The sequence below is a fragment of the Trachemys scripta genome, chromosome 5 (genome assembly GCF_013100865.1).
Source record: "Trachemys scripta elegans isolate TJP31775 chromosome 5, CAS_Tse_1.0, whole genome shotgun sequence".
NCBI classification, from domain to species: domain Eukaryota; kingdom Metazoa; phylum Chordata; order Testudines; family Emydidae; genus Trachemys; species Trachemys scripta.
Genome location: NC_048302.1, coordinates 6,861,353 through 6,886,124, shown reverse-complemented (window position 1 = coordinate 6,886,124; position 24,772 = coordinate 6,861,353). Strand labels below are relative to the sequence as shown.

General features: G+C 45.0%; 1 protein-coding gene across 1 annotated transcript in view; it reads left to right on the top strand.

Moving 5' to 3' along the window:
* EPHA5 (EPH receptor A5) overlaps positions 1-24,347 on the top strand; it is a 323,509-nt gene extending 299,162 nt beyond the window's left edge. Inside the window, exon 16 of the mRNA XM_034771961.1 lies at positions 24,323-24,347. Coding sequence (XP_034627852.1) covers positions 24,323-24,332 — 10 coding nt within the window. The 3' untranslated portion in view covers positions 24,333-24,347. The remainder of the gene's footprint in view (positions 1-24,322) is intronic.
* Positions 24,348-24,772: the final 425 nt, after the last annotated feature.

The window sequence follows — 24,772 nt, the reverse complement described above, 5'->3', positions numbered from 1 at the left end:
ATGGTTCAGGGATTCTGATTTTATGCTGTCCTAGGTACCTTACTGCGCCTCTTTACTTGCTAATGTATTTTTTCCCCCTGCATCTCTATTTATCATGCTAACAGGAAAGCAAAAGTGGTTTGCTCTAGGTATAAATCTAGTTCCTGCCCTTGCCAACATGCAGCAGATAGAAAACTGGCATGAAAATGGGATTGTAATGGGTTGTGGTGTGTAATGATTCTGTTTGCTTATTACAAGTTCCTCCTTCTGGTGCACATAGCTAGTTTACACTCCGGTATTTTTGATCTGTCATCTTATAGTGTCTCTGAAGAAGTAACCGCACTTTAGGAAGGGCATTTGTATTTCACGGAATAAGCTAGCAGGACCCTAGAAGACTGAGGGGCATGTGTAATTAATGATGATTATTTATTTGTTTAGAGCACCAGGTTTACTCGGTGTATACAAGACACCGAAAAAGATAACCCTGTATTCAAGGAATTTATAGTGTAAGGGCCAGGTTCAGGTACCCTTAGTCATTTGAGCAGCAGCGTACTCCACAAATTATCCCCACCGACTTCAGTTTGTGGAGTCTGGTAGTGCTTGTGAAGAGCTAATGTAAAGTGTTGCAGAGAGGAAGCCATTTGCCAGGTGCAACCATACATGCCATTCACCCTTCAAAACCAAGGGATTGTGCTACATATTCTTGAATACCATCTACTGGCACTTTGGGCAAAATTGTCCAAAACGCTTCAGTGATTTACAAGCCTAATGTTAAAATTTCCAAAAGCATTTCAGGTGCCTAAGTCTCTTACACTCTTTTTGAAAATGTTACCCCTTCTCTATTAACTATTTAATATCATCAATAATAGCATCAATTTAATATCTGTCCCTTCCCACCCAAAGGCCAATGTTTAATTTCCTGGAGGCAAAATTTCCTTTTGTTTTTAAATATTTTGTTGTAAAATGCCAGCCTCTGATATGAGTTTAAGCCGGGATTTTCAAAGGAGCCTAAGAGACTTAGGTGCCCGACTCCAATTGAAAATCGAGGGAAATTGGGTGTCCAGTTCCCTTAGGCTTCTTTGAAAATCCCAACATAGCCGTTGATGTCAGGTGCCAGAATCACAGCTCTGGAGACTGAATGCCTCTTCGTTCAGTGATCACATCACGCCTAAGATGCTACCAACAGCTTTGCTTTATTCAATGCCCGGTGCCAACTGGCTGTGCAACGCAACAAGAACTTCCCATCACTCCGCCCCATTCACACTGGCTGGGAACAGACACCGTACTACAGGTAATTCCTCCCTCAAGTTGCACATCCAGGGAAAAGCGAACCCCTTCCACAAGCTATCCAGATCTTGGGCCCAGGCACATAGGAGTGAGCAAGACTATGTGGCTGCTTTTCCTCCCTGGCGCAGGTAGAAGGGAGAGGAGCGGAGAAGTCTTATACCACTACCACCCTAGGCCAGCGCTGGAGGGTAGGCATTTACGGCTGGTGTATCAGCAATGATGTCATCTGAAGAAGTGAGGTTCTTACCCACGAAAGCTTATGCTCCCAATACTTCTGTTAGTCTCAAAGGTGCCACAGGACCCTCTGTTGCTTTTTAATGAAGTCATTGTTGCTGTTATGCAGGGCAAATGGCTTCCCAAGTCCTGCTCTTAACATTAAAATCAATGGGCATTGGATGCCTAAACACCTTTGTGAATTGCACCTCTAAGTGACTTAGGTGCTTTTGGAAATGGGATTTAGGTGCCTACGTTCTGTAGGCGCTTTGGGAAATTTGACTTGACATTAAAACCCAGCCATAACTCCCTCTGCCTGCTGAACAAGTGCCATCTAATCATTGCAAGCCTTTGCGACGCTGCATTGGAATGCTGGGTGTCCATCTGCTGCAGAGTGCATTGGTAAAGAACGACTTCCCCTTGGCGTAACTGCACTGATTTCAATGGAGTTATTCCTGATTTACATTGGGGGAAGGGAGACCAGGACTTAGGGAAAAATCCTTTTGCTAAGTACTGGAAAGAGTCAGACCTTGTGGCTATGAAATGATCAGAAGTCTGCCATCCCAGCTATGAAATCCCTCTTCTTTATGAGTGGAAACCCCCAGGCATGAGGACTTTAACTAATAGAATCATAGAATATCAGGGTTGGAAGGGACCTCAGGAGGTCATCTAGTCCAAACCCCTGCTCAAAGCAGGACCAACACCCACTAAATCATTCAGTGATGCACTAGGGAAATGAGCTAACATCTACTGCATAGTGAATGCCTGTGTTACCTGCACTGCCATGAAATTCCTACCACCCAACTATGTTTACTGTTGTCTTACCTCGAACTATATTTTTTAAAATCTACGTCTCCTCACCCCTTCACATATATCTGGGTAGGGATTCTTTCTCTAAGAAAACATTATACATATATATTATTTCTTTGAATTTTATTTTAAAAAATCAAAGGGCCAGATTTTTGTCATTGCTCTGAGCCCAGAATCGGAGCCGGATTTTCAAAAGAGAGAGGCTGCCAGTGAAGGAATGTGCTACCCCTTTAAGAGACAGCCAGATCCCAACCAACACTGCCTCGGTGCAATGAAGGAGGATTCCTGCCCCACCCTGCGGCTGGTCTGTTTAAACAGGAAGAGGCAGAAGAATAGGGAGAAGGATTAGAAGCTATTCAGGTGGTGAGCTCTTTCTAGCTCTAACCTGAGCAGGTGCAGGGACTTTTTTTTTGGACTGAGTTTGGGCCCTGTGAATTGTTATTGCCATGCTCCTGCCACGAGGCTGTGTCAGAGACAGGCTTATTTTGCTTAGCTTGTTTGGCTTCTCCTTGCGCGGGTCTGTGAAAGTGGATGTATTGCTGCCCAAGTAGGAAAGGTGAGGTAGGGCTCACTGCAGTGCCACACCTGCCCACTAGGAGGCACGTAGCGATGGCTCCCAAGCTCCCCTACCGTACACACACAAATCCGTTTGACTTGGGTCAGCAAGCACACAGGACCTGGACCCTAGGGCCCTGCTGTGGGAGTGGGTCAGGGTCTCAGTCGGGTCCAAATCCTGTTATTTTGCAGGGTGGATGCTGGTCATGTGGCAGACCCCAGCCAGAAGGTGTCACAGGGCAGAATAGCGGCATTAGTATGATTGTGAGACCCAGCTCGAGTAATTGTAAACCAGGGATCGGCAACCTTTGGCACAGGGCTGGCCAGGCCGGTTTGTTTACCTGCCAATCACGGCTCCCACTGGCTGCGGTTCGCCGCTCCAGGCCAATGGGGGCTACGGGAAGTGGTGGCCAGCATGTCCCTTGTACCGTGCCACTTCTCGCAGCCCCCATTGGCCTGGGGCAGCGAATCACAGCCACCGGGAGCCGCGATCGGCCGAACCGGCCGACGCGGCAGGTAAACAAACTGGCCCGGCCCACCAGGGTGCTTACCCTGGCGAACCACGTGCCAAAGGTTGCCGATCCCTGTTGTAAACCCAGGTTTACAATGCAGTGTGAATGCTTAAGCATGTAGAAACAGAGTCCCAAGTCCGGGTCCCACAGACCCACGCTGTGAGTGCCGTGTAGACAGACATACCCAGTGTTATAGTCTTAGTTGTGCTTTCCCATTGCTCTGGGATTGTAACACATTTGCTTTAAGCCTGTACTCTCGTTGGCTCTTAAAGTGGAGCCCTCGCTCCACCCTCTCTCCATCCTTCCCCGCTTACTGTTCAGGGGTGGGTACATGACCAGGTACATGATGCCCACTTACTTCTACTCTACCTGGACTATAGAGTGTTCTTACTCCCCATTAGGCTCCTGAATGCATGATCTTAGCCTGACTGTGGTTTATTTTGGACAGCTTCCAGTTACGTAAGAGTCCTTTATGCAGCTCATATTTCCTCTCCTCCTCCTCTCATAACAGGCTTAGGAAATCAGATGATTTCTTTGTTGCTCCCTGAAGTGAAGAACAGGGAAGATAATTTGCATTCAGGTGCTGTTGTTAGCATAATTAGAGGGCCAAAAGGCTGACAATGATAGCTGCAAAGCCAGGTCCTAGGTCATAAATGTAATGGAGAAATAAATTAGGACAGTATAACGCATTCAGATCCAGAGCTCAGACACAGCTGGTATTGCAGGGGGAGGCTTTCTCCTGCTACTTTATCATTCACACTTCAGTGATCTTTATGGAAATGCCCAATAAGTTGGGCAGAGTACAAATAGGCCCACTGAGGTAGTGTTAATACCCATTCTTATCAAATAGAATCACCATGGAACTAATCTTCTGCAAATTATTTCAGGGAGTTGACATTTTATGTGCACATTAAGGCTTCCTGGAAAAGATCCATCAGTCTGGAAAGAAGCACAGCTGATTTCAATCAGGTTTTGGCTTGGCATTTATTAAGCTAAATCCGTGGACCTCGCTTAGTACCAAATGGACCTCTCCCTCTTCAAATAGAGCCAGGTGGAGGATGGGGGAGGGGGGAGGAGAAGAGAGGGCAAAAAAGGAGAAATGTTGTGCTGAGGGAAATAAAAGACAATACACACCAGGCAGCGGTACATCCAGGTGTTCTGTCTAGCATGCCTTTGGTTTGCCCACAAACTCAGTGTGAAGTGGCAATATAGCAAATATGGTGCGGCAAGACCATTCTGTGAATAGGAAACTCTCAGGATGCAAATGTCTGGGCACTTGTAATATGCTGGAGACCTGCCTACTGTGAACGTGGGATGGTCTCGGTTCTCGGACCAACTGCACTTACATTGAAGCTACAGAGTGTCCAGCAGGTTTGTAAGACTTCTAGCCTCCGTTTGCCAAAAGCTAGGACTGGACAGGGGATGGATCACTTGATGATTGCCCTGTTCTGTTCATTCCCTCTGAAGCACCTGGCATTGGCCACTGTCGGAAGACAGGATAGTGGGCTAGCCCAGTATGGCCATTCTTATGTCTTATGTTTGGTGAGGAGGAGAAGTTATTTTTTCCCTAGTGTGTGACATCAGAGAAATAAGGAGCCAGGTCCACCACTAATGTAAATCAAGTCAATGGAGCAAGGCTGGCTTACAGAAGATGAGGCTCTGGTCCACAGTTTGTATATCCTTTCCACTCAAGATAAATGGGCCCGATAGAGTTCTGTCGACCCCAGTAGCAAAACTGCCATTGATTGAGGGGAATTGATTTATTAAATTGTGTGTATTTGGCGGGGGATCTCTAGGCAGTAATATGCCCTGAACTTCACCATGACTGGTTTTTATCTCTGCTATCGCAGTTCTGTTGCCCAGCAAGGAGCGGTTCAGAACGCTCCTGAACGCCAACTAAGTCCCAAACCAAAAACCCAACGTGCTGGACTTTCTCCTCATTGCTCATGAACATAACAGTTAGCAGGTTTTCTGTTCCATCCTGCATCGGGATAAGATTTCCATATCCTTTTCCAAAAGGGATCTGCTCTTGGGGGTTCCATTCTGTTGTCTCCCTGAATAGGCCAGATTGATTAAAGGGATGGAGTCAGAAAAGAAGTGTCCTGACACGTTCCGTTAATGATGACACAAGCGGAAGACAGGAAATGTGTCTTTGATGATGGCGAGAAAAAAGGATTCACTGTATAATCAGCCATTTGAATGTTTTAATCGCTGGAGATCTGTCTCTGCACGAAGAAAATGAGCAATGCCAGACATCTCCAAAAAACACCCAGGTCTTTAGAACACATTCCCATTGAGCTACAGCTTGTGTGTGGGAGTGTCACCGAGTGATATCATGATTTCCAAATGAACTATAAGACAATCTATTGAAACAATATTGAATCATACACATTTTTATTCACCAGCTGTCCCAACCCCTGGCTACCTTATCTCCAGAGTCCCACAACCATGTGTTTGCTAAAAGATTAACGGCTCTTCGGGACTAATAGATGTTTTATCTCTGCTTGGCAAAAGCTTTGTTAAACAGCCAAATATATGAATCTTAGGAAGTTCAATCATTCATTTCTTGTTTGCCCACTTCATTTCTAGCTGAATCATTGCTCTCTGTCTGGTACCTATTTCATGTGGGATACGTACTGTCAGTTAGTCTGGGACTGGTGCATGGTGCTGGGCAAAAGAAATGTGTGTACACCTGTACTTCTTACGTATCTCAGAGTTACTGGCTTGTTCTTTACAAGGCCAGATGTCCACTGCAGCTCAGCAACCACCAGCCCTGATTTCAGCACTTACTTAAAGAAGTATCTGGATTTTCAGGAAACCTCAGTGCTTGTTTAAACTTCTAAATGATACAGCCGGATTTTTCACAAAGAGTTCAGCACCCAGCAGCTCCCATTGTTCTTAAAGGGAGGTGACAGAAATTTGGCCTTAGGTGTGTATTTAATAATACTAATAATCCATGTTCTTGTAGGGCCTAGAGGCCTCCATTGAGATGAGAGTCCATGGTGCTATGTATTGTACAAAGACGTAGTAAGAGACCGTTCCTGTTGCAGAAGCACACCATCTAAACAGACAAAATGTGGTAGGAAGGAAGTGTTACTAGGAAGATGAGGCACAGGGAGACTGCAGCTTGGCACAGGGAGTCTAGCAGGACCAGGAATTGAACCCAGGCCTCCTGAATTTCAATCCCATGCCTTGATTGCATTCTCTTCACACAAGCCATCATTACAATAGGCAAGGTAAATATAACCCTTCCTCTATGCAGCCCAGTGGATCAACCTGTTTTATCCTTCGTCCTTTGTTGTGTGACCAAGGGCAGGTCTACACTAACCCCCCAATTCGAACTAAGATACGCAACTTCAGCTACGTCAATAACGTAGCTGAAGTTCGAAGTACCTTAGTTCGAACTTGCCTCGGTCCAGACGTGGCAGGCAGGCTCCCCCGTTGACTTTGCGTACTCCTCTCGCCGAGCTGGAGTACTGCAGTCACGGCGAGCACTTCCACATTCGACTTATCTCATCCAGACAAGACGCAATAAGTCGAACCCAGAAGTTCGATTTGCTTGCCGCCGAACTACCGGGTAAGTGTAGACCTACCCCAAGAGTCTTCCCATCATCCATTGTGTGTGTATTACGTTGTAGTCATCAGTGGGCAAAATGCAGAGCATTCATTTATACGCACACACGCAGGACAGCTTCCATACTCGGTGTCTCAAAGCACGTTACAAGGAGATGAGTTAAATACTGGAAATGTGGCAGATCATCCACTAGCACTTCACAACAGTTCCTACATTCCCATGGACTATGGAAGTCTTCTCACTGAGAGAAGATGTTGATGGTCACACTTAGGGTATATCTATACTTGGAGACGGGGGTGTGATTCCCAGCATGTACAGACATACTCGGGTTATCGGTCTTTTACCTTGCACATGGACTGTCACCAGAGGGCGGCAGAAGGGATCTGGGTTTAACATCTCATCTGAAGGTTATTTCTGCCGAACTCATTAGTGACGCAAATGTTTAGGTCAAGATTTTAAAAAATGACTAGAGGCTACCTCCGTTTTGTGGATCACTCTGTTTTTGGTCTTGATTTTCAGAATGTCCTTGCACAGGACTTTCTATAAATCAGCCCCCTTCCAGGGGTTTGAAGTTGCACATCCCAGAAATCGAGGAGCCAAACTTCATGAGTCACTTACGAAAATCTCAACTTTAAGATTCTGAAAATACACGACTGGGCCAAATCCTCAGTTGATGCAGATCAGTTTCTCTCCACTCAAAACAGAAGCTATGCGGAGTGAGGCCAGGTCCTCAGCTGGTGTATGGTCTCTATAGGACAAATCCCTCTTTGTGAAGGTGTAATATACCTGGAGCAATTAGGCAATAGTATTCAATAACCCTAATAGGGACAAAATGAATAGGCTGCTCTTTGTGCATTAATTACTACACAGCCTGCTAGCCCCAGGAAAATGATTGAATGCAAAAGCTGTGATGAATATATTCTGAATGGGTTTCACTTGACAGGGTATTTGCTTCATTTGATATTTTGGCTGGGAATATCAAAAGCCCATACAAAAGCCACTCTTCAGCGTCAAGCAATCTGTGGAAGGCAATTTGAAGGGTGTCTCTGTCCCTACTCACACTTTTAACATGAACTAGGCAGAGTCGAGTTTTCAAATGCACTGCAGCCTGGGCCTCACTCGGCTCCCACTGAAGCCAATGGGAGTTTTGCTGTTCAGGTCAATGGGAACCGAGTTAGACCAGCACTCAGTGCTTTTGCAAACCTGCCTTTAGGCCCGGGTGGAAGGATGCAAGGAACTCTCTCCTGTGCAGGGGCCAGACACAATAGCAATGTCGCGAGTGCCCCTGGGGAGCGTGGCCTCCAGGTGAGGATGCTGAGTGGGTGGGACCTTGTAATGTGCACCAGTGGATGGAGCTAGCCAGGCATGCCTGGGGGAACAGTCTGCATCATCTAAAGGGATCATCTCAGCCCCTGCTGGGTCAGTGGGAGCTGTTGGGTGCCCAGCACTTTGGAAAATCAGGCCACTTATTTGGGTGCTGCAGGCTGTGATTTCCAAAGGGACCAAGGGAGTTAGGCACCCAGTTGCCTTTGGCTTTCATGGGCTTAGCCGTCCAGCTCTGGGAGCCCCTCTCTGAAAATGCTGGCCTTGGCCTATGAAGAATTAGGCTGGGACGGACAAAGGACATTATTGGAGTTAGAGGCACAGATTCCATTGAAATGCCTTTAGGCTCCTTTGAAAATCCCAGCTCGGGTGTCCTGGTGGCCATGGAGAGATTGGGCTCTCTGTAGTGTTGAATAGTGGCACTAATTTTAGGATTCCATAGAAAAAAATCCTACTGCCTTTTGAATAAACAGTGTTGGTATTGTGAACTCTTGTGTTTTTTTTTAATCATGTCTTGTAATATCTGGTGTCTTTCTTAAAGCCCCAGCTCCTGGAGTCAGGTGAATTATTAATTTCCTCGAGGCATTTGCCAAGATGGTCGTTGTTGCTGCTGCTGCAGAGTTGTTAATGCTGCTAGCGCTGCTGTTCTTGGAGCTCCGGCGTTAGCCGCACTAGCAGAGAATGCAGCACTTTGATTCAGCAGGTCTCGATGTTGTTCATAAACAGAGACCACAGGCTTGGTTCAATGGCAAAGGCACTTGCCCAGGTTTATTGTCAAAAAAGCATGGTCCTATTCCCCCATAGGAGCGACAGATACCCTAACACATGTATGCCTGTGACAAGGTACCAGCTCAATCAACATAACACGGTGGTGTCCCCTAGGCCAATACAAAGATGCCCATCCTATGACATCTCCTTTTATACATTGATACAAACAAGTGACGTGGTAGATACGACCCTTATACCTTGTACCTGCTAGTTCGAACAAAACATCCTTACCCATTATCTTGCCGTCCTCTCCTTATGTTATGAGGGGTCGGTGTGTTCCTGTACCATCTCTTGGGAATTTGTTTACATAGTTACTGCAGAATTCTGGGTGTTCTTGTACCATTCTCTCCAGTCAGGAATGTGCTTACTTGATTAGCTAATACCTAGTGTGTCACTGTTCTGCCAAGGCCAGGCCTACTTTGGTTCAGCCTCTCAGCTATGCCTGGGGCTCTAAACAAGGCCTACATTCATTACTATAGTATCGGTGTACTTCGCAAGCGTCAATGACATTATTTTTACAACACCCCTGTGCCAGGGGGCAGTGTTGTTATCATCACTGTACACCCGGGGAACTGAGGCACAGGGACGTTAAAGTCAAAAGAATCCAGTCACTTTGGGTACCCAATCTGAAATGCCGATGATCTAATTTTTCAGAGTGTTTGGCATGATAGAGCACTTTATTGTTCATCTCCACAAGTCTCTACTAGCCATGTGTGAACTGTGATTTGTCAACACTTTAGAACTTGGCCAAATTTGAGAACAAAAGGCACATCCTGAGTACGAGGGTGACCCCCTGCCAAATTTCAAACCCTTGTTCTAAACTATGGAGGCACTATATATCTGTTGTAACGTGTATACACACTGTGTGTGCAGGAGCGGCGCCAGGGTTTTTGCCGCCCTAGGCAGCAGCTCCTCCTCTGAGCATTTGGCGGCGGGGGTCATAGAATCATAGAATCTCAGGGTTGGAAGGGACCTCAGGAGGTCATCTAGTCCATCCCCCTGCTCAAAGCGGGACCAATTCCCAACTAAATCATCCCAGCCAGGGCTTTGTCAAGCCTGACCATAAAAACCTCTAAGGAAGGAGATTCCACCACCTCCCTAGGTAACCCATTCCAGTGCTTCACCACCCTCCTAGTGAAATAGTGTTTCCTAATATCCAACCTAAACCTCCCCCACTGCAACTTGAGACCATTACTCCTTGTTCTGTCCTTCTGCTCTGCATCTTTGGGGTGGGTCCCAGAGCGAGTGGGTCCCAGAGCGAGTGAAGGACCCGCCGCTAAATTTCCACTGAAGACCCATGGCAGAAGGACCCACCCACTGCCGAATTTCCGCCGAGGACGGCAAAATGCCGCACCCCAAATCCTGCCACCCTAGGCGACCGCCTAGGGTCGCCTAGTGGAAGCACCGGCCCTGTGTGTGTGTGCGTGTGCGTGCGTGTGTGTGTGTGTAAATTATAAGTGGAGCTGGTAGTGATGCCTATCGCCCTATGCTTTTGATCTCACAACCTTGCTTTCTGTTGCTTATAATTGGCCAAACTTTAACTATTCAAGCTGACCTTTTCCACGACTTTGCCATGAGTTTGTCACAGACTCCTAAAGCATACAAACAAAGGGGCCAAATTAAGGTTGCACGGGCAAAATTCATTCTAAAATATCATAACATTTGATTGACTTTGCTATCTATCTATCTATCTAATCTCCAATATGCAGAAATTCAAATGTGTTAGATCATATTGACGCACAGTGTGTGTCATCAGCAGGGTTAAAACCTACAGGTCACCTGCACAGACCTCTACCACTTGAGCTAATACAGTAACTTGTAGCAGTAGTAGGCTGTTATCCTTTATGTGGACCAGCCACTGAGGTGGTGGTGGGGGAATGAGACACACTGTCAGGAGTCAGGCCTGTTCAGCACTTCCGAAGCCCTATCAAGCCACCTAGGCTGCCTGACAAACCTCCCTATCTGACTGGCTGAGGACGCCAGCAGGCTGCTTCTTAAACCTAACAGTTGCTCATTGGCTGCTCAACGCCCACGCCCACGAACTCTCTGCCTCCCTGTGCTCATCTCTCCCAGTTCTGGTCATGCTCTGCTCCACCACAGCTCCAGCCCAAATCCTGCCCAGCACCCAGCCTGGTTCCCATCCCGCCCCAGCCTTGCTCCTGCCTTCCCTGACTCCTGGTAATTTGGTTCGGACCTTTGGCTCTGATTCTGACTCTGCCTCGGCCCCTGCTCTGGAATTTGGACTCTGACCTTTAGGCCTGGCTCCCTCTCCAACCTCTAGGCCCGGCTCCTGCTCCAGCCACTTGGCCTGACCACTGACATCCCAGTTCTCTAACACACACTTGGTCAGTGGCCTGTTAGCTATTTGTTGCCAGCAGAACAATGTATTTGCCCAAGACACCAAGATTCAATTCCAGGTTCTGGAAGGAAGTGTAGTGTTTCTAGAACTTTCAGTCCCGTGCCCTCAACCTGTTCCTTCCCCCCCCTCTGCTGCTATCCCCCCCATCCTAGCTCCTGTCCTTCTCCATCCTCCATCGTGCTCACTAAATGAGGCAGGAGTCCTGAGTCAAAAATAGTACTCAATTACGTAATTAATGACTGTATCACAATGTGCACTCACAAACTGGCCCTATTAAGGTTGCACACATAACCTTCATTCTGACATATTCTAACTTTTGAATGCTCGACCTTGTAAGTTTATGGTTCTTGTACTGTAGGTTTTTTTGGCTACAATGCTTGATCGATTCTGGAAGTTAGGTGTGGGGTGGAACAGAATGTGTTCTTACAAAGCAGAAAGCAGCAAAGAGATGGGACAGCATGCAGGACACGTGACTAACACAACGAGTGAATGTGTTTATTAGGATATTCTTCCAATTCTCCACGTCAAGAGAGAACGCTGAATGGGGGCTGTGATATGCTCATTATACCGGTGCTATGAAGATGTTGAACGATGCATATAATTAAAAAAGGCTACACTCGCTGTACAGAATCCAGCTCTAACACGGACCCCTAGTGGCACAAACTACTGATTTCTACCCCTATCCTAAATGCTTTTTCCCACCGCTGTAAGAACAAGTTCCGTAATGTGCTGTAAATACTCATTTGGAACCCACAGTGACAGGTGAAATAAAACAAAATGCACAGAGTCGGCAGGAAACATTGGAAAATTAGAGACCTCTCTGGGGACTGTGACAGTTTCCCTGGGTGCAAAGCAATGACTGTCATGTGAAAAGGTGTAATCATCTGGGTGTCTGAATCACTTGTCATTTCCCCCCGATGTTCCCTATTAGCAGAACTTTCATTCCTCCCTTGACAAAGCCACAGTGGGATAATGCAGTCAAGTCTCGATCACTTTGTTTCGCTCTCAAATTTAAAAAACAACAACAAAGAGTGTGACACTTTGTAGGAAACATCTGCATTAAAGGAGCTTGAATCTCTTCGCGTTCAGACTTCAAAAAGAAATCCCTCTAACTCTGGTCTGTTAAGAAACGAGTTCAGTGTGTGTGTGTGTGTGTGTGTGTGTGTGTGTGTGTAAGTGACCCGTAGGTAAACAGGGAATCCAGTGTCTGGAACTTCTTGGTATTTAACCAAAGGGGCATTTTGTGTAATCTATGTAACTATTTACTAATTGTTTCAACTGCCCGGGTTAGCAAAGAGGAAATATATGGAGGAAGATTAAATAACTTGACTGAGGCTCTAGAAGGATTTGGTGTCAGAGCCAGGGTGAAAATGCAGGAGTCCCTCAGTCATGTGCTTTGTCTACTGCATCATTTTGATTCTCAGCACTTAAACTGTAAGGATGGGGATTTCAAAAGTGACTAAGGGAGTTAGGTGCCCAGCTCCCAGTGAAACAGTGAGAAGTGGGTGTCTAACTCCATTGGGTGTTCTAGAAAATCCCCTTTCCATCTTATTGGGTGAAGGCAACCAGCTGGGGGGAGAGCATGCAGCTGGACTAGCTTGAGACTGAGTGACACGGCCCCTACAACTGTGACTTAATCTAGGGATCGCTCCGAAATCTCTGTGATGCATGGGATTCACAGGTTCATGTGTCCTATAGGATGACCAGGAATAACTCATAGGGTGAGTGAGCACTCTCTGCAGCCCTTATATGCCAGGTAAAAGGGCCAGCGCAGTGCAGGGGGACCCCAAAACCCTTGCATCTGGCCAGGGGAAGAGTTCCTGCTAGGTACAGTGGAAGACAACTGTCAGGCAGCCCTCAGAGGACCCCTGGTGTCGGGGGTGTGCTGGAGGTGGGGCTACGTGGTGGGAGGAGTTTGTTGGCGGTGGGTGCTGCAGGGATCCCAGGCAGCTGTGTGGCCTACCAGGCAGCCTGGGGAAGCTGCCCTAAATTAGACAACCCCCCAGGGCTGTCCTGGTTATGCAGCAGACCTCTCCACCCCCAGAGTGCACGAAGATGCCGGTGAATTAGGGGTGTAGCACGGAATGTCACGTATGATCTTTTGGAAAACGCTGGCAAACTTTGAGCCGTGGTTTCCTTTTTTCAGGCTAATTGCCCCAGCAGAAGGGCTAGAAATTTGCTTTAAGAAAAGGGAAGAACTCGGATGACCCTTTACATGTATAGTGCTCTCAAGTCAGGGAGTATTGCAGGCCCTGAAAGGATGGTTGTGTCTGTCACTGATTGGCTCGTTGCCAATGGATTCCAGTCCTGGGGAAGGAGGTAGCAGGAGGATATTTAGTGTGTTCCTCATGCTTAGCACATAACCACGACAAATATATTCCCCGTAGTGATTTGTGAAACCCTGGATTGAAGCTGGGACTTTCAGAGGAGACAAAGGGAGTTGGGTGTCCAATGATTTTCAAGGGGATTTGGCTGCCTCACCGCTCTCCCCCCATTAGGTGTCTTTGAAATTCTCAGCCACTATGTACAATGGGCCCACGTATGAAGAGCCGTGCTCTGATACAGGCTCTGCTCCTGGGGCAGTGTGACTACATGCTACCCCCTTATCCAGGCTGCATTGCACGGGGCCTGTTGAGCTCCAAGGGTGAGATTCCCAAAGGTATTTAGATGCCCAACTCCTACTGATTTCAGTGGGAGTTAGGTGCTTAAATACCTTTGTGAATCTTCCCCTAATGGACTAGCCTGAGTAAATTCCTGGCGAATTAAGAATCGGATCAAAAGGAAAGAAGGAAGGGGAATATAAAAGTTAAAAATCCAATTGTAAAAAAAATCCCCCAATATATTTTCCTAGCTACATCTCCGTCACTGGAGGACAACTTTTGTAAGCCCTGAAAATAGTTCCATAAGGGTTTCTGAGAGCTGAGGAAGTCTTTCCCCCGATGGAAAAGGTCACATTCTCAGGTGGGGCACACCAGCATAGCTTCGTTGAAGTCAATTGGCCAGTTCCTCAGCTGGTATAAATTGCACCGTGAGCCGGTGAACCCAGCAGGCCAGACCCTCCGGTGCTCTCAAATGAGCAGGTTCTACTCCTGGACCCCACGTAGGTGGCATTATTGCGGAGTCTTTGTAGACTTGCCTGGGACGAAATGACCCATTTGTCCAACTCTCCTCTGGCTGAAATCTAGCCATCCATCAAAAATGGCCTCATACTGGGGTCTAGTCTCCACAGGCTTGGACGCAATTGTTTTGCCAGTGTACTCTCGTAACGTGACTTTCCCATCCAAGCGAGTGAGGAGTTGGTGTTCTAAGGGAAATAGGGAAAGTATTGGCTCAGTAGCTGTGTTTTGAGCCGAGCAACCACAGGTTTATTTTTATGCTGCATAAACATGCCACTGATTAGTTTTCTGGTTTATGTTCACCTCAGAACTGGGAGCTGAATTGCGAGTGGCTTTGTGGCTAACCTGGACCCATGTGGCTTGGGAGATCATGGCCGATTTGATTTTAGTCCCATTTAAAGCTGACCCTTGGTGGAGCTCTAACTCTAAAATGCCTATTCTGTGGTTGGTCTGGTGCCTGGGGAGCAAGACTGAATGAGGCTGGCTGGCGCGGACGATGGGGACGGAGGGATGCTGAGACCGTATAAAAGTCTGGGGAAAGCATTGGCCACCGCCCAGTTTTGTGACCTTGAAATCAGATGTAGCCAGCTGGCCAATGTATGGGAACGGACGGAGAGAGTTGCATCATTAAGGAGAAAAACACAGACAAGGCTGGTATTATTGGCTACCCATGCAAACAGCAGGCTGTCTGCAACGAAAGTGCAAACTGCTGTGACCTTTCCACTGATCAAATAACATGACTGTAAGCAGACAACCAAATGGGGACACAGATCTTCTAGTAAATAGCATCATTTTCAGCCAGACCCTCTTAACAATAACATTATTGCACTTAACAAACAGGCCTGATCCTCAGCGGCTGACTTCAGCAGAACGACACTGATTTACACCAGCTGAGGATCCGGCCTTTAAAATGGTGCTTCTGCTACCACAGCACAAGATGCTGTGCACGTGAAGGGGAGTGAGATCCAGTCGGTGCTTTTAGGAAAGGAGGGAGACAAAGGACAAGGGCTGCATGACTCAGCCATCGGATTGTACATAGCTTTCTTCCTGCTGTGTCCCATCAGCCTCTGGCTAATCGCAGAGCAAGGCAGGAAGTGGTTTATTCTTGACCCTGGTGAAAAATTTCAACAAAAATGTTTACATTGAATAGATAGGTCAAAAATGAAATTTTTTTCACAAAAATTGTGTTTTCAACAAATCCTCATTTTTGTTAACAATGAAATTTTCCTGGACAAGCTTCTGAAGAGCTCTAGTTCCTTGTCCTGGGCGAACCTTGGAAGGTTTCATTCGATAACAGAGAGGTGGGAATGCCTGCTGGTGCTCCAAGCGGGGGGTGATTTGCTGTACCAGGCCCCACCATGCCAGCACACAACAGCCAAGGTTCCTCTGCGGCTAATTCCCAACCAGGGTTCGCAGGTAGCTAAGGGAGGTGCCATCAGCTGGGAGCTGAGCTTAGTAGAAACATGTGATTGTCATTCCAGATCAGACCAGTGGTTCATTTAGCTCAGCATCCTGTTTCCAGTAGCAACCAATACCAGATGCTTCAGAAGAAGATGCGAGAAACCCTGTAGTACACAGTTATGGAATAACCTGATATAGGAGAAGTTTCTTCCTGACTTCTGTTGGCTTATACCCTGAAACACGGTGGTTTATATCCAATCTAAGTTTATTTTTATTCCTGTTTAATGCAACTGTGAAAGTTCCCCTTGTCCACATAACAGGAGCTCCCCAAATCCAGTGTCAGAGCCTGTCTGTTTCCTCCCTTCTTCTTCCTGGTGGGGTTAATAATCTGCAGCTGGCCAGTACCAGCAGTAAATTCCGACAATCCCCGATGGCCGCTCCGTTGTGGGGGCCAGTGAGTCACGGCAAAGAAAAGACTCTGCAGACTGCCTGCCCCTCTCCACTCGCCTGCCTCTGGGAGGTAGTAACCAGGAATGCAGCACCTGCTTACTCCAGCTTGCACATGAGTCAATAGGGAGTGCTGGCTTCCTTGTGCAGGCTGCAATCCAAGTCCAGCCTATACAGAAACGTGAAGGGACTTGGGCCCAGATCCCCAAAGGTATTTAGGTGCCTAACGCCAGCAGAAATCAATGGGATTTAGGTGCCTAAATCCCTTTGAGGATCTGGGCCTGGTTAACTAGCCCTTCAAGACTTTGATCTCCCTAGATCTGTCCAGCCGCAGAGCTTGGACGTGTGGTCAGAGGAAGAGGGAGCATGTCCCTTTATGAGATGTCCCCAAACAGGTAAGTTAGAATGAAAAGAAATAACTCATGGGCTACTCTGGTTTGGCTTTTAGTTTGTTCATTGTAGCATGGCTGGTAAAAATAAATAACCTGAAAAGGAACCTAATTCCACGAAAACCTGGGGGCATCAGTGTTTATTTCCCGATGCAGTGACACTATCAATCAACCGCAACAGAGCTGATATTTAAAAGACAAGGCAGTAAATATTATATATTGAAATGTTAGTTTTATGGGGCTGTGTTTGTTCCCTTTTACGTTCAGAGAGAATGTTTACTGTGTGCCACTACCATTTCTTCATTGCATGCGAGAGAGAAAATTGACAGTGCAGAGAGAGGCTGTAAAAGTATAGAACAGAAATGAGATGCTTTATCAAATCAAAGTTAAGGCTCTAAAAGTGTGATCTCGTTCATCCATAAATGATGGAGTACAATGTTATCTTTATATGCCAGACATTCAAGGGAGTTCTTTCCTCCCCATCAGATAATGGGACAAAACAAGCATCTAGGGCATTGCATCAGGGTGAATGTACTCTGATAGGACAATGTCAGTGTCTCACTGTCTGGAGGGGCTCATGACCATCAATGCCTACCTCAAGGCAGACTGTGAAAAACAGGGTAGATATCACCAAACTGGTGGTATATTCCATAATTAGATTTTGCCAAACCAGTAACAAATGTGAACTCTGGGATCACTGTAACTGTCTTACCATAGAGTCACAGACTCTTTACTCTATCTTGCTACCCAGACAAACTGGACTTAGTGATAAGTGGTCACTTGCACCAAAGATCACACTGCATTCAGGTTGCTTTCAGTCACAAGAGACCAGTCACTGATCCCAAATCAATTAGTACCCTAGATCTTACACCAAAGACAATGCCTGTAGCCAATCCTGTAATGAACTATGTAAAGGTCGATTAACTAGGAAAAGAAATAAGAGAGTTATTTTCCGGTTAAAGCAAGTGAACAGATACACACAAATGAGTGCAATCTAAATCCTAAGAGTGACAGAGTTGTAGTGATCTTGTCAAATCAGGACAGATCCAGGAGGTAGCCCCTGGGGATCTCTGCCTTCAATTTGGTGTCTCTGGTCCTGTGAGAGTTCAAACCGCAAAGTGGATGGAAAATTTTCCTCTATTTTTGTTTTATTTCCTTCATTCAGCCTCCAAGGCGATAGGGGGAACTTCCTTGCACATAACATTTCCAAGGTGTGATAGGGCCGTTAACCAGTCCTAGGTATTGCCATGTTCCTTGGTGGCCCATCTGATTTTTATGGTTCTTCTGAATGGGGGAGGGAGGGGAAGGAAACACTCTTCCAATCTGGGTTCGCAAGTTTAGAGCAAACATTTTCAAAGTTACAGAGCAAAGCTTCCATATTTCCCTTTAGCATGGAATACAGACATTACAAATAAGATGGATGCATGCAGCAACTTATAAATGTTCTATCGAGTCTAAACACCCACATATATTCTTATAAGACAAATACCTATTTTGAGCAACACTAACAAATACATGAATTGGTCTGGTCTCTAGCTATGAGTCTGTCAGTTCTTAGCTAATGCCTGCAGCCTTGGCAGGAGCTGGCATCTGGCCTGTCAGCATCAGTCAGAATCCTTATTAAACTAAGCCTGCTCTTCGACAGATCCAGGTGAGTTGTGCCATCACTGTGGCACCTTTTGCTCTAAAGAAGGATGCCTGTTAGCACATGGGAAGAGTGACAGTGTTCTGATGATGCAGTTTGTGTAATAGATCAGCATCAGGTCTTGGTGTATGTCTCGAAAGTCAGGGCTCTGCCCTGGGAGAGTAGAACTTATAGGACAGAAGTGGATTTCAGTTCATCATGCGCGGATGGAAGTGATCAGAGAAACCACAGTGTCCCACATGCTGGTCTGTTATTTCAAACAAATAGGGCAATGATAGGTCTTGTCTTTCTTTATTTTTTTTTCCCCATGGCATGTTTTATAGCATTGAAGAGTGGCATAAAATAGGGACTAAATCTGACATCACTGGGGTTTTTTTTGAGTCTAAGTGAGAGCAGAATTTTTATCTCTTTGTGACTCAGTTACTCTTCAGAGTTCATTAAATCCCACTTTTGGAAGGGAGTTGAAATGAGGTTAGTAAACATGGACAATACAACATCTCTATTCACCAATCTGCATACTCCATTTTGGTAACTGAGTCCAGGATTCCGGTGTGCACAGTTCATTAACAATCCTTTTCGCACACTCGGAATTCTGGCAATAGAGGTGGGAATGTTGGTGTGACACTGGTGAAAAGGAGAATTTGGAAAAGGCCAGCTAGTAAGAGCATCGTGTCCTTTGGATTAATAAGCGGAATGCATGTTTCTCCTGATGGCATAGATGGCTAAGTGTGCTGGATGACTGATGCACAGAGATCTCTATGTGATAGCCCAGACGTTTCTCTTCGCTCACAGGGGCGTGGGGAGAATAAAAACATTAAAGATTGTGACATGCTTTGAGATCCACTGATGAAAAGTGCTATACAAGAGTTGTGTTTTATTATGATTGCATACAGCTCTGCTCTTATTGAACTAAGGCATTATTGTTCCTCAGTCATATCTGACCTTTCTGTCCCTGTTTCACTACTGCATTCCTCTAGTTTGTGGTCTCTAGTGAAATTGATAGGGTTACATCTGTGTAAAACTCGAGTATCTCAGTGGTGAAGCAGGCACATAATTGCTCTTACTCTTAATATTATTATTTATTTGTTTGACGTTTATATTTCAGAAGCACCTAGGAGCCTCAAGCAGATAGAGGAAGTGCTGTACATATATCTATATAGGAAAGAAAGTTTCTGCCCTGAAGAGCTTACATTCTAAACCCCAGCCCTGAAATTGACAATGTTTGGGTGCAAGGGACTGCTGGTGCTTTGTAAATTGCAGGTCAATGCCTATAAGACATGATGTAACAAGTGAATGAGACACATCCACTTGGTTAAGTGTCCGCTTCTTGGTTCATATCCCTGTGGCTTTACATTTATCCCCAAACTGTAGACCTCCGTTCTTCTTTCAACTCCTTGTTCTGTCATCACAATGTGGGTGAACTTGTCACTATCAAAGTGTTTAATGCTATGACCGGATCATCTATCAGTCAGTATCTAGGAAGATAAGGGTAACTGGCAAGACCGAGGATGAGCCCCTTTGACTTTCCCTGACTGGAGTCACAGAATAGACTAAATAACCCTTGAAAAGCCATATAGACTAGAATGGGAGAGCCCAGTGCCAACTGTTGCTTAATATGCAGGCCTGGCTGAAGAAGGGTTTCAGCAAAACGTGGCCCAGCCATGCTCTGATTTCAATAACACCATGCACCAGCATGGGATTTTTGGTCCCGTTTGACAGCAAAGGCTAAATTCATTTGTTATCCCCACAAACTGTCCTCAGAATTAAATGTGATGCTGTTGCAGGTGTGTGTTAGTTGTTTTTTTTTTTAATGGAAAAAAAAGAGCCCCTACCTCACTGAACTGCCAAGCATCGTTACGCTTCAAACAAATGCAGGAGCTGTAGAAAGGAGTCTGGGCTTTCAGTAACAGGCAGATACTTGCTATGCCATGATGAGTGAATGCTTCCTCTGCGCTGAGAGTCCCTAAAAAAAATCCATTTCTCCAGCAATGTGAATCGGAGGAGATTCCTGTTCTGTGAATTTGCCTAAGTACAGAATAAACATTGATTTTTTTTTTATTTTTTTATTTTCCTTGCCTTCCTTTATAAGGAACGGCAGACAATTTCACAGCTGGCAGTTAATGCATATAATGAACATCTTGTCAAGGGATGAAAGCATGAAGTTGTATTCATATGCAAAATAATAATAAGAAGTTTATATTTGTTAAAAATGTTGTGTTCTGTCCTAAAACCAGGGAAATTCAGACTTATCAGCTCTTTTTTCCTACACTCAGTATTGTAGAGGTCTTAAAATACGATATGAGTTTTACATACAGCACCATAAGCCACAACAACCTAAGGGTGGACTTTCAGATATTACCTTAGGCTTAAGTTGTAGTGCTAGATCCTAAAATCCTGGCATTATTTAACCAGCACCCCGTGGGTCTGTCTACATTGTACCCTGAGCCCCGGTCTCTGGAACCTGGACTTGTGGGCTTGGTGCTTCCACACTGCATTCTAAACCTGGGTTTTCCATTGCTGGACCCTGGTCTCACCGCCATGCTAACGTGTCTAGACTGGGCTACGCAGACCTTCGGATTTGAGTCTGCAGCTTGACTTGTGTCCACACTGCAAAATGACAGGGCTTGGACTCAAGTAGCAGCGGGACTCCGACCCACCCCCGAGCAGGGTCTTAGGAGCTGAGTCCTGAGTGCTTGGTGACTGGAGTCAAACTGATTTGTGTGTGGACAAAAGGGGGTGGTGGGCTCAAACCTGAGTGAGAGTCTGACCCTAGTGTGCAGGGTCGACATACCATGGGGGAGGGGGAGAAGGTGGAGGAGGGAATGTCCTTAGTACTATTCTAATATTACTAGTGAGAAACAAATTTCTCATGAATCTGTAAAGTGATCTCTCATGAATATGTAAGAGGTTTAACCCCCATTACATACTGCGGCAATGTCACCCTGTAGTACATTGTATTTAGTAGGTGTGGGTGAGTATGGGTTGGGCTGCTGTCCATGACACCCAGTGAGCATGAACCCAATCTCCTTTGGTAGCTCTCAGCAGAGCTAGTCAACATATTTCCTTCAAAACAGTGTTCTGATAAAAAAATGACTTGTTCATTAAAATGGAAACTTTGGTGGGAAATGTCCAGTGTTGATGAAACTTTCTGTGGTTTCACCAAAACCCCAACACTGAAAATGTTGCTACTCATGATACAAGTTTACTCATAAGAACATACATAAGAACATAAGAATGGCCGTACTGGATCAGACCAAAGGTCCATCCAGCCCAGTATTCTGTCTACCGACAGTGACCACTCCCAGAGGGAGTGAACCTAACAGGTAATGATCAAGTGATCTCTCTCCTGCCACCCATCTCTACCCTCTGACAAACAGAGTCTAGGGACACCATTCCTTACCCATTGTGGCTAATAGCCATTAATGGACTTAACCTCCATGAATTTATCCAGTTCTCTTTTAAATGCTGTTATAGTCCTAGCCTTCACAACCTCCTCAGGTAAGGAGTTCCACAAGTTGACTGTGCACTGTGTGAAGCAGTAGAAGAAAGAATTTTTTTATCTCCTCATAGTCCTAAAGGTGGCCAGAGTCTAGCTTTAAATGACTATTACATATATGTTTAAAATGTAAACATAGGACACACAGACATAGCAGTAGAAGTAGAGCTGATGAAAAATCATCCTATATCCTGAGAAATCATTTTTCCATGAAGTGCCTCTCTTGACTCCTCAGTGTCACAAAGCAGCAATATTCATCTGCAGCAGACTTGTAAGGTTGTCAGGTTTCACCTTCTCTTGGGCTGCTTTCGTCCCAAAGGGCCAAGGAATCTTTTCTTGTTCCAGTTTGGAGTTTTATGAGGTTTTAAATTTAGAAGAAACCACCTCCTCCTGCAATTCCAGAATGTGTATCAACAGAGAAAACAGATAATACATTCCATAAAGAACTAATGACTAGATTGCCACAATCTTTAGAAACGTAAAAAATAAAACAAATGCATATTGATTACAATATGCAGGACAGAGAGTTGCATAGGAGTAGATGTGTATTAAGCATTGTTTTTCTATCATAAGCTGTTGTTTTCAGTTCTGAGCCTTCTGGTAAAATCTTTTTCCAGCAAAGATGTTTTGATTGCTTTTTCAAAGTGAACACCCCCTCCTATCTCCCCGGGGTATAGGAAGAGGCCAGCAATACCCGAGAATAACAGTGTAGAAAGAAAATTCTAATCACCGGAGAGGCTGAAGTCAGCCAATAAATTTCAATCAAGTTTTTTTCTGAGGGATAAAAGGTGGTTTGCTAGCCCAACAGAGTCTGAGAAACAAGGTTCCCGGAAAGAGACAAACTCCAGAAAATGCCATAAGGCTGACAGTTCTAACTTCTAATTTGAAACACATACATTGTCGCTCTGTGTAGTTCTACCTGGAGGGACTTCAAAGGGAGGATGGAATTGGAAGAGGGAAACTTGGCAGAAGAATGTGAAAGGTCTTCCGGCCTCCCACTAGAGAGATGGAAACTGGAGCAAGCTCAGAGCAAACCCAGTTTAGCTTGAATTAAACTGGTATTCTCCAGTGAAAACCAGAGATGTTTATAAGAGTTTCAAGGAGGATGATTAGAAATCTGTAGTCATTTAAATCACCCTTTCCCTATGTCAGACTCCGTTTACCATATTTCCTCTCTTCTCTCACAAGTTCAGGAGAGATTCCTTCTAAATGAAACCAAGAAGACAGAGTTCCAAACCCACAAAGCATCTCCTCTCCCTCCCTCATCAGTGAAAGCCTCTTTGGTCTCATATGGGTTCGAATGAGACTCCAGGAAGCACCTATATTCTCTTTCAGATGTCCATGATTAAATAAGGCAGAAAATGTTAATGTAAGCACAGCCAAACTGAAACATGAGGGATTTGAGGATCGCTCAAAATGTTTCATTACAATGAAATCAAAACATTTTAAACCTGATTTGGGCCATCTTTAAACTTTTAAAAAAATGTTCTTTAATATTAAAAAAAAAAAAAACAAAAAACAAAAAACACCCAATGAATTTCATTTGGAAAAGTTGGTTCAAGAAGAAACATTGAAATGTTCCCTTCCGAAGAGGTTGAAATGGGACGCTTCACCATCAAAACACTTCATTTCAGGTTTCTTCCCAAATGAAATTTAGCTGCAATTGACAATTTCTGTGAATATTTTGATTTTTAAGGAATCTTTTCATCAAAAAAAAAAAGTGTTGATAAAAATAGCCAATCATTTCTACCTAGATACAATGCACCTGTATATGTCCACACATATATATTTCTTCATAATATGATAGAAACGGTACCCCTCATGCTCTGTTAAGAAGAAAGTCACTAAAGCCTGGATATGCATGAGAAATGCATAAATCTGAATGGTAGGTGAAGAAGCGAAGCTGTTTAACAAAATTTGATATTGACCCAAACCAGGTAATTCGCTCCTAAGCTAAGTATCCTGAAATGCTTCTTTAATGAGGATATTTTTCATACCTGCAAATTGTTTGAAGCAAGTTGCAAGATCGAGGATTCTAGGCAGCCACCTGAGAGCTTCGATGTTATAAAAGTTACCAGACATACTAAAACATATGAAAACACAGACACTTTTGAAATACTGCCCATGTGTTGGCTTCTTTTAGAATTTACAATGCCGTTTTCCCTTTTAAGTGAGGATATATGATAGGATAATGGGGGGAAAAATCACATTGACCTTAGCAAGGGAAGCATTTTTACCAGTGCATATGAGCCGTGGCACTACATAGCAAAGGTTTCTCCCACAATGACTTGGGGGAGACAGAACTTGAGTAAAAGCAAAGTATAAAAGGTAATTCATGAGGGTGCTTTCCAATTGAGGGATCCTTCTTGGGAGGAGTTATTGAGAGATCCAGATTGTTAATAAAAAACCTGGAAAAAAAACCAACACGCTGTTCCTCTTCTCCCACAGGAGCTGTTAGGAAGAAGGAACGGAACCGCTATATCTGCAAGTTTAGAAGGTAAAATTTAAACAAAACAGATGCTGGCTGCAGATGGCTGCTGACCTGGAGCCAGGTAAGTTATTGTATTTTTTTTAATGTCTGAGAGAAATTCCAATATCTCAAGTATTTTTTAATGGTGCCTTTTTATTTAATGCCCCCCCTACAAACTGTAGTGACCTTAATACTGATAGAGGGTAGCAGATTGCTGGACTGTAATCCTCTCGTTGACACCAGTTCAGCCAAGCACTTAAGCATGTGCTTAACTTGAGAGCATGCTTAAGTCCATCCCTATTCAGAAAAAAGCTACTATTAATATAGTTGATATTGTGGTAACACATTGCGCTAGGTGCTGTCCTGACACAGAAGAAAAGAGCAGACTGCTGCCCCAGACACTAATGAGACTTAAGCATGTAATGAAA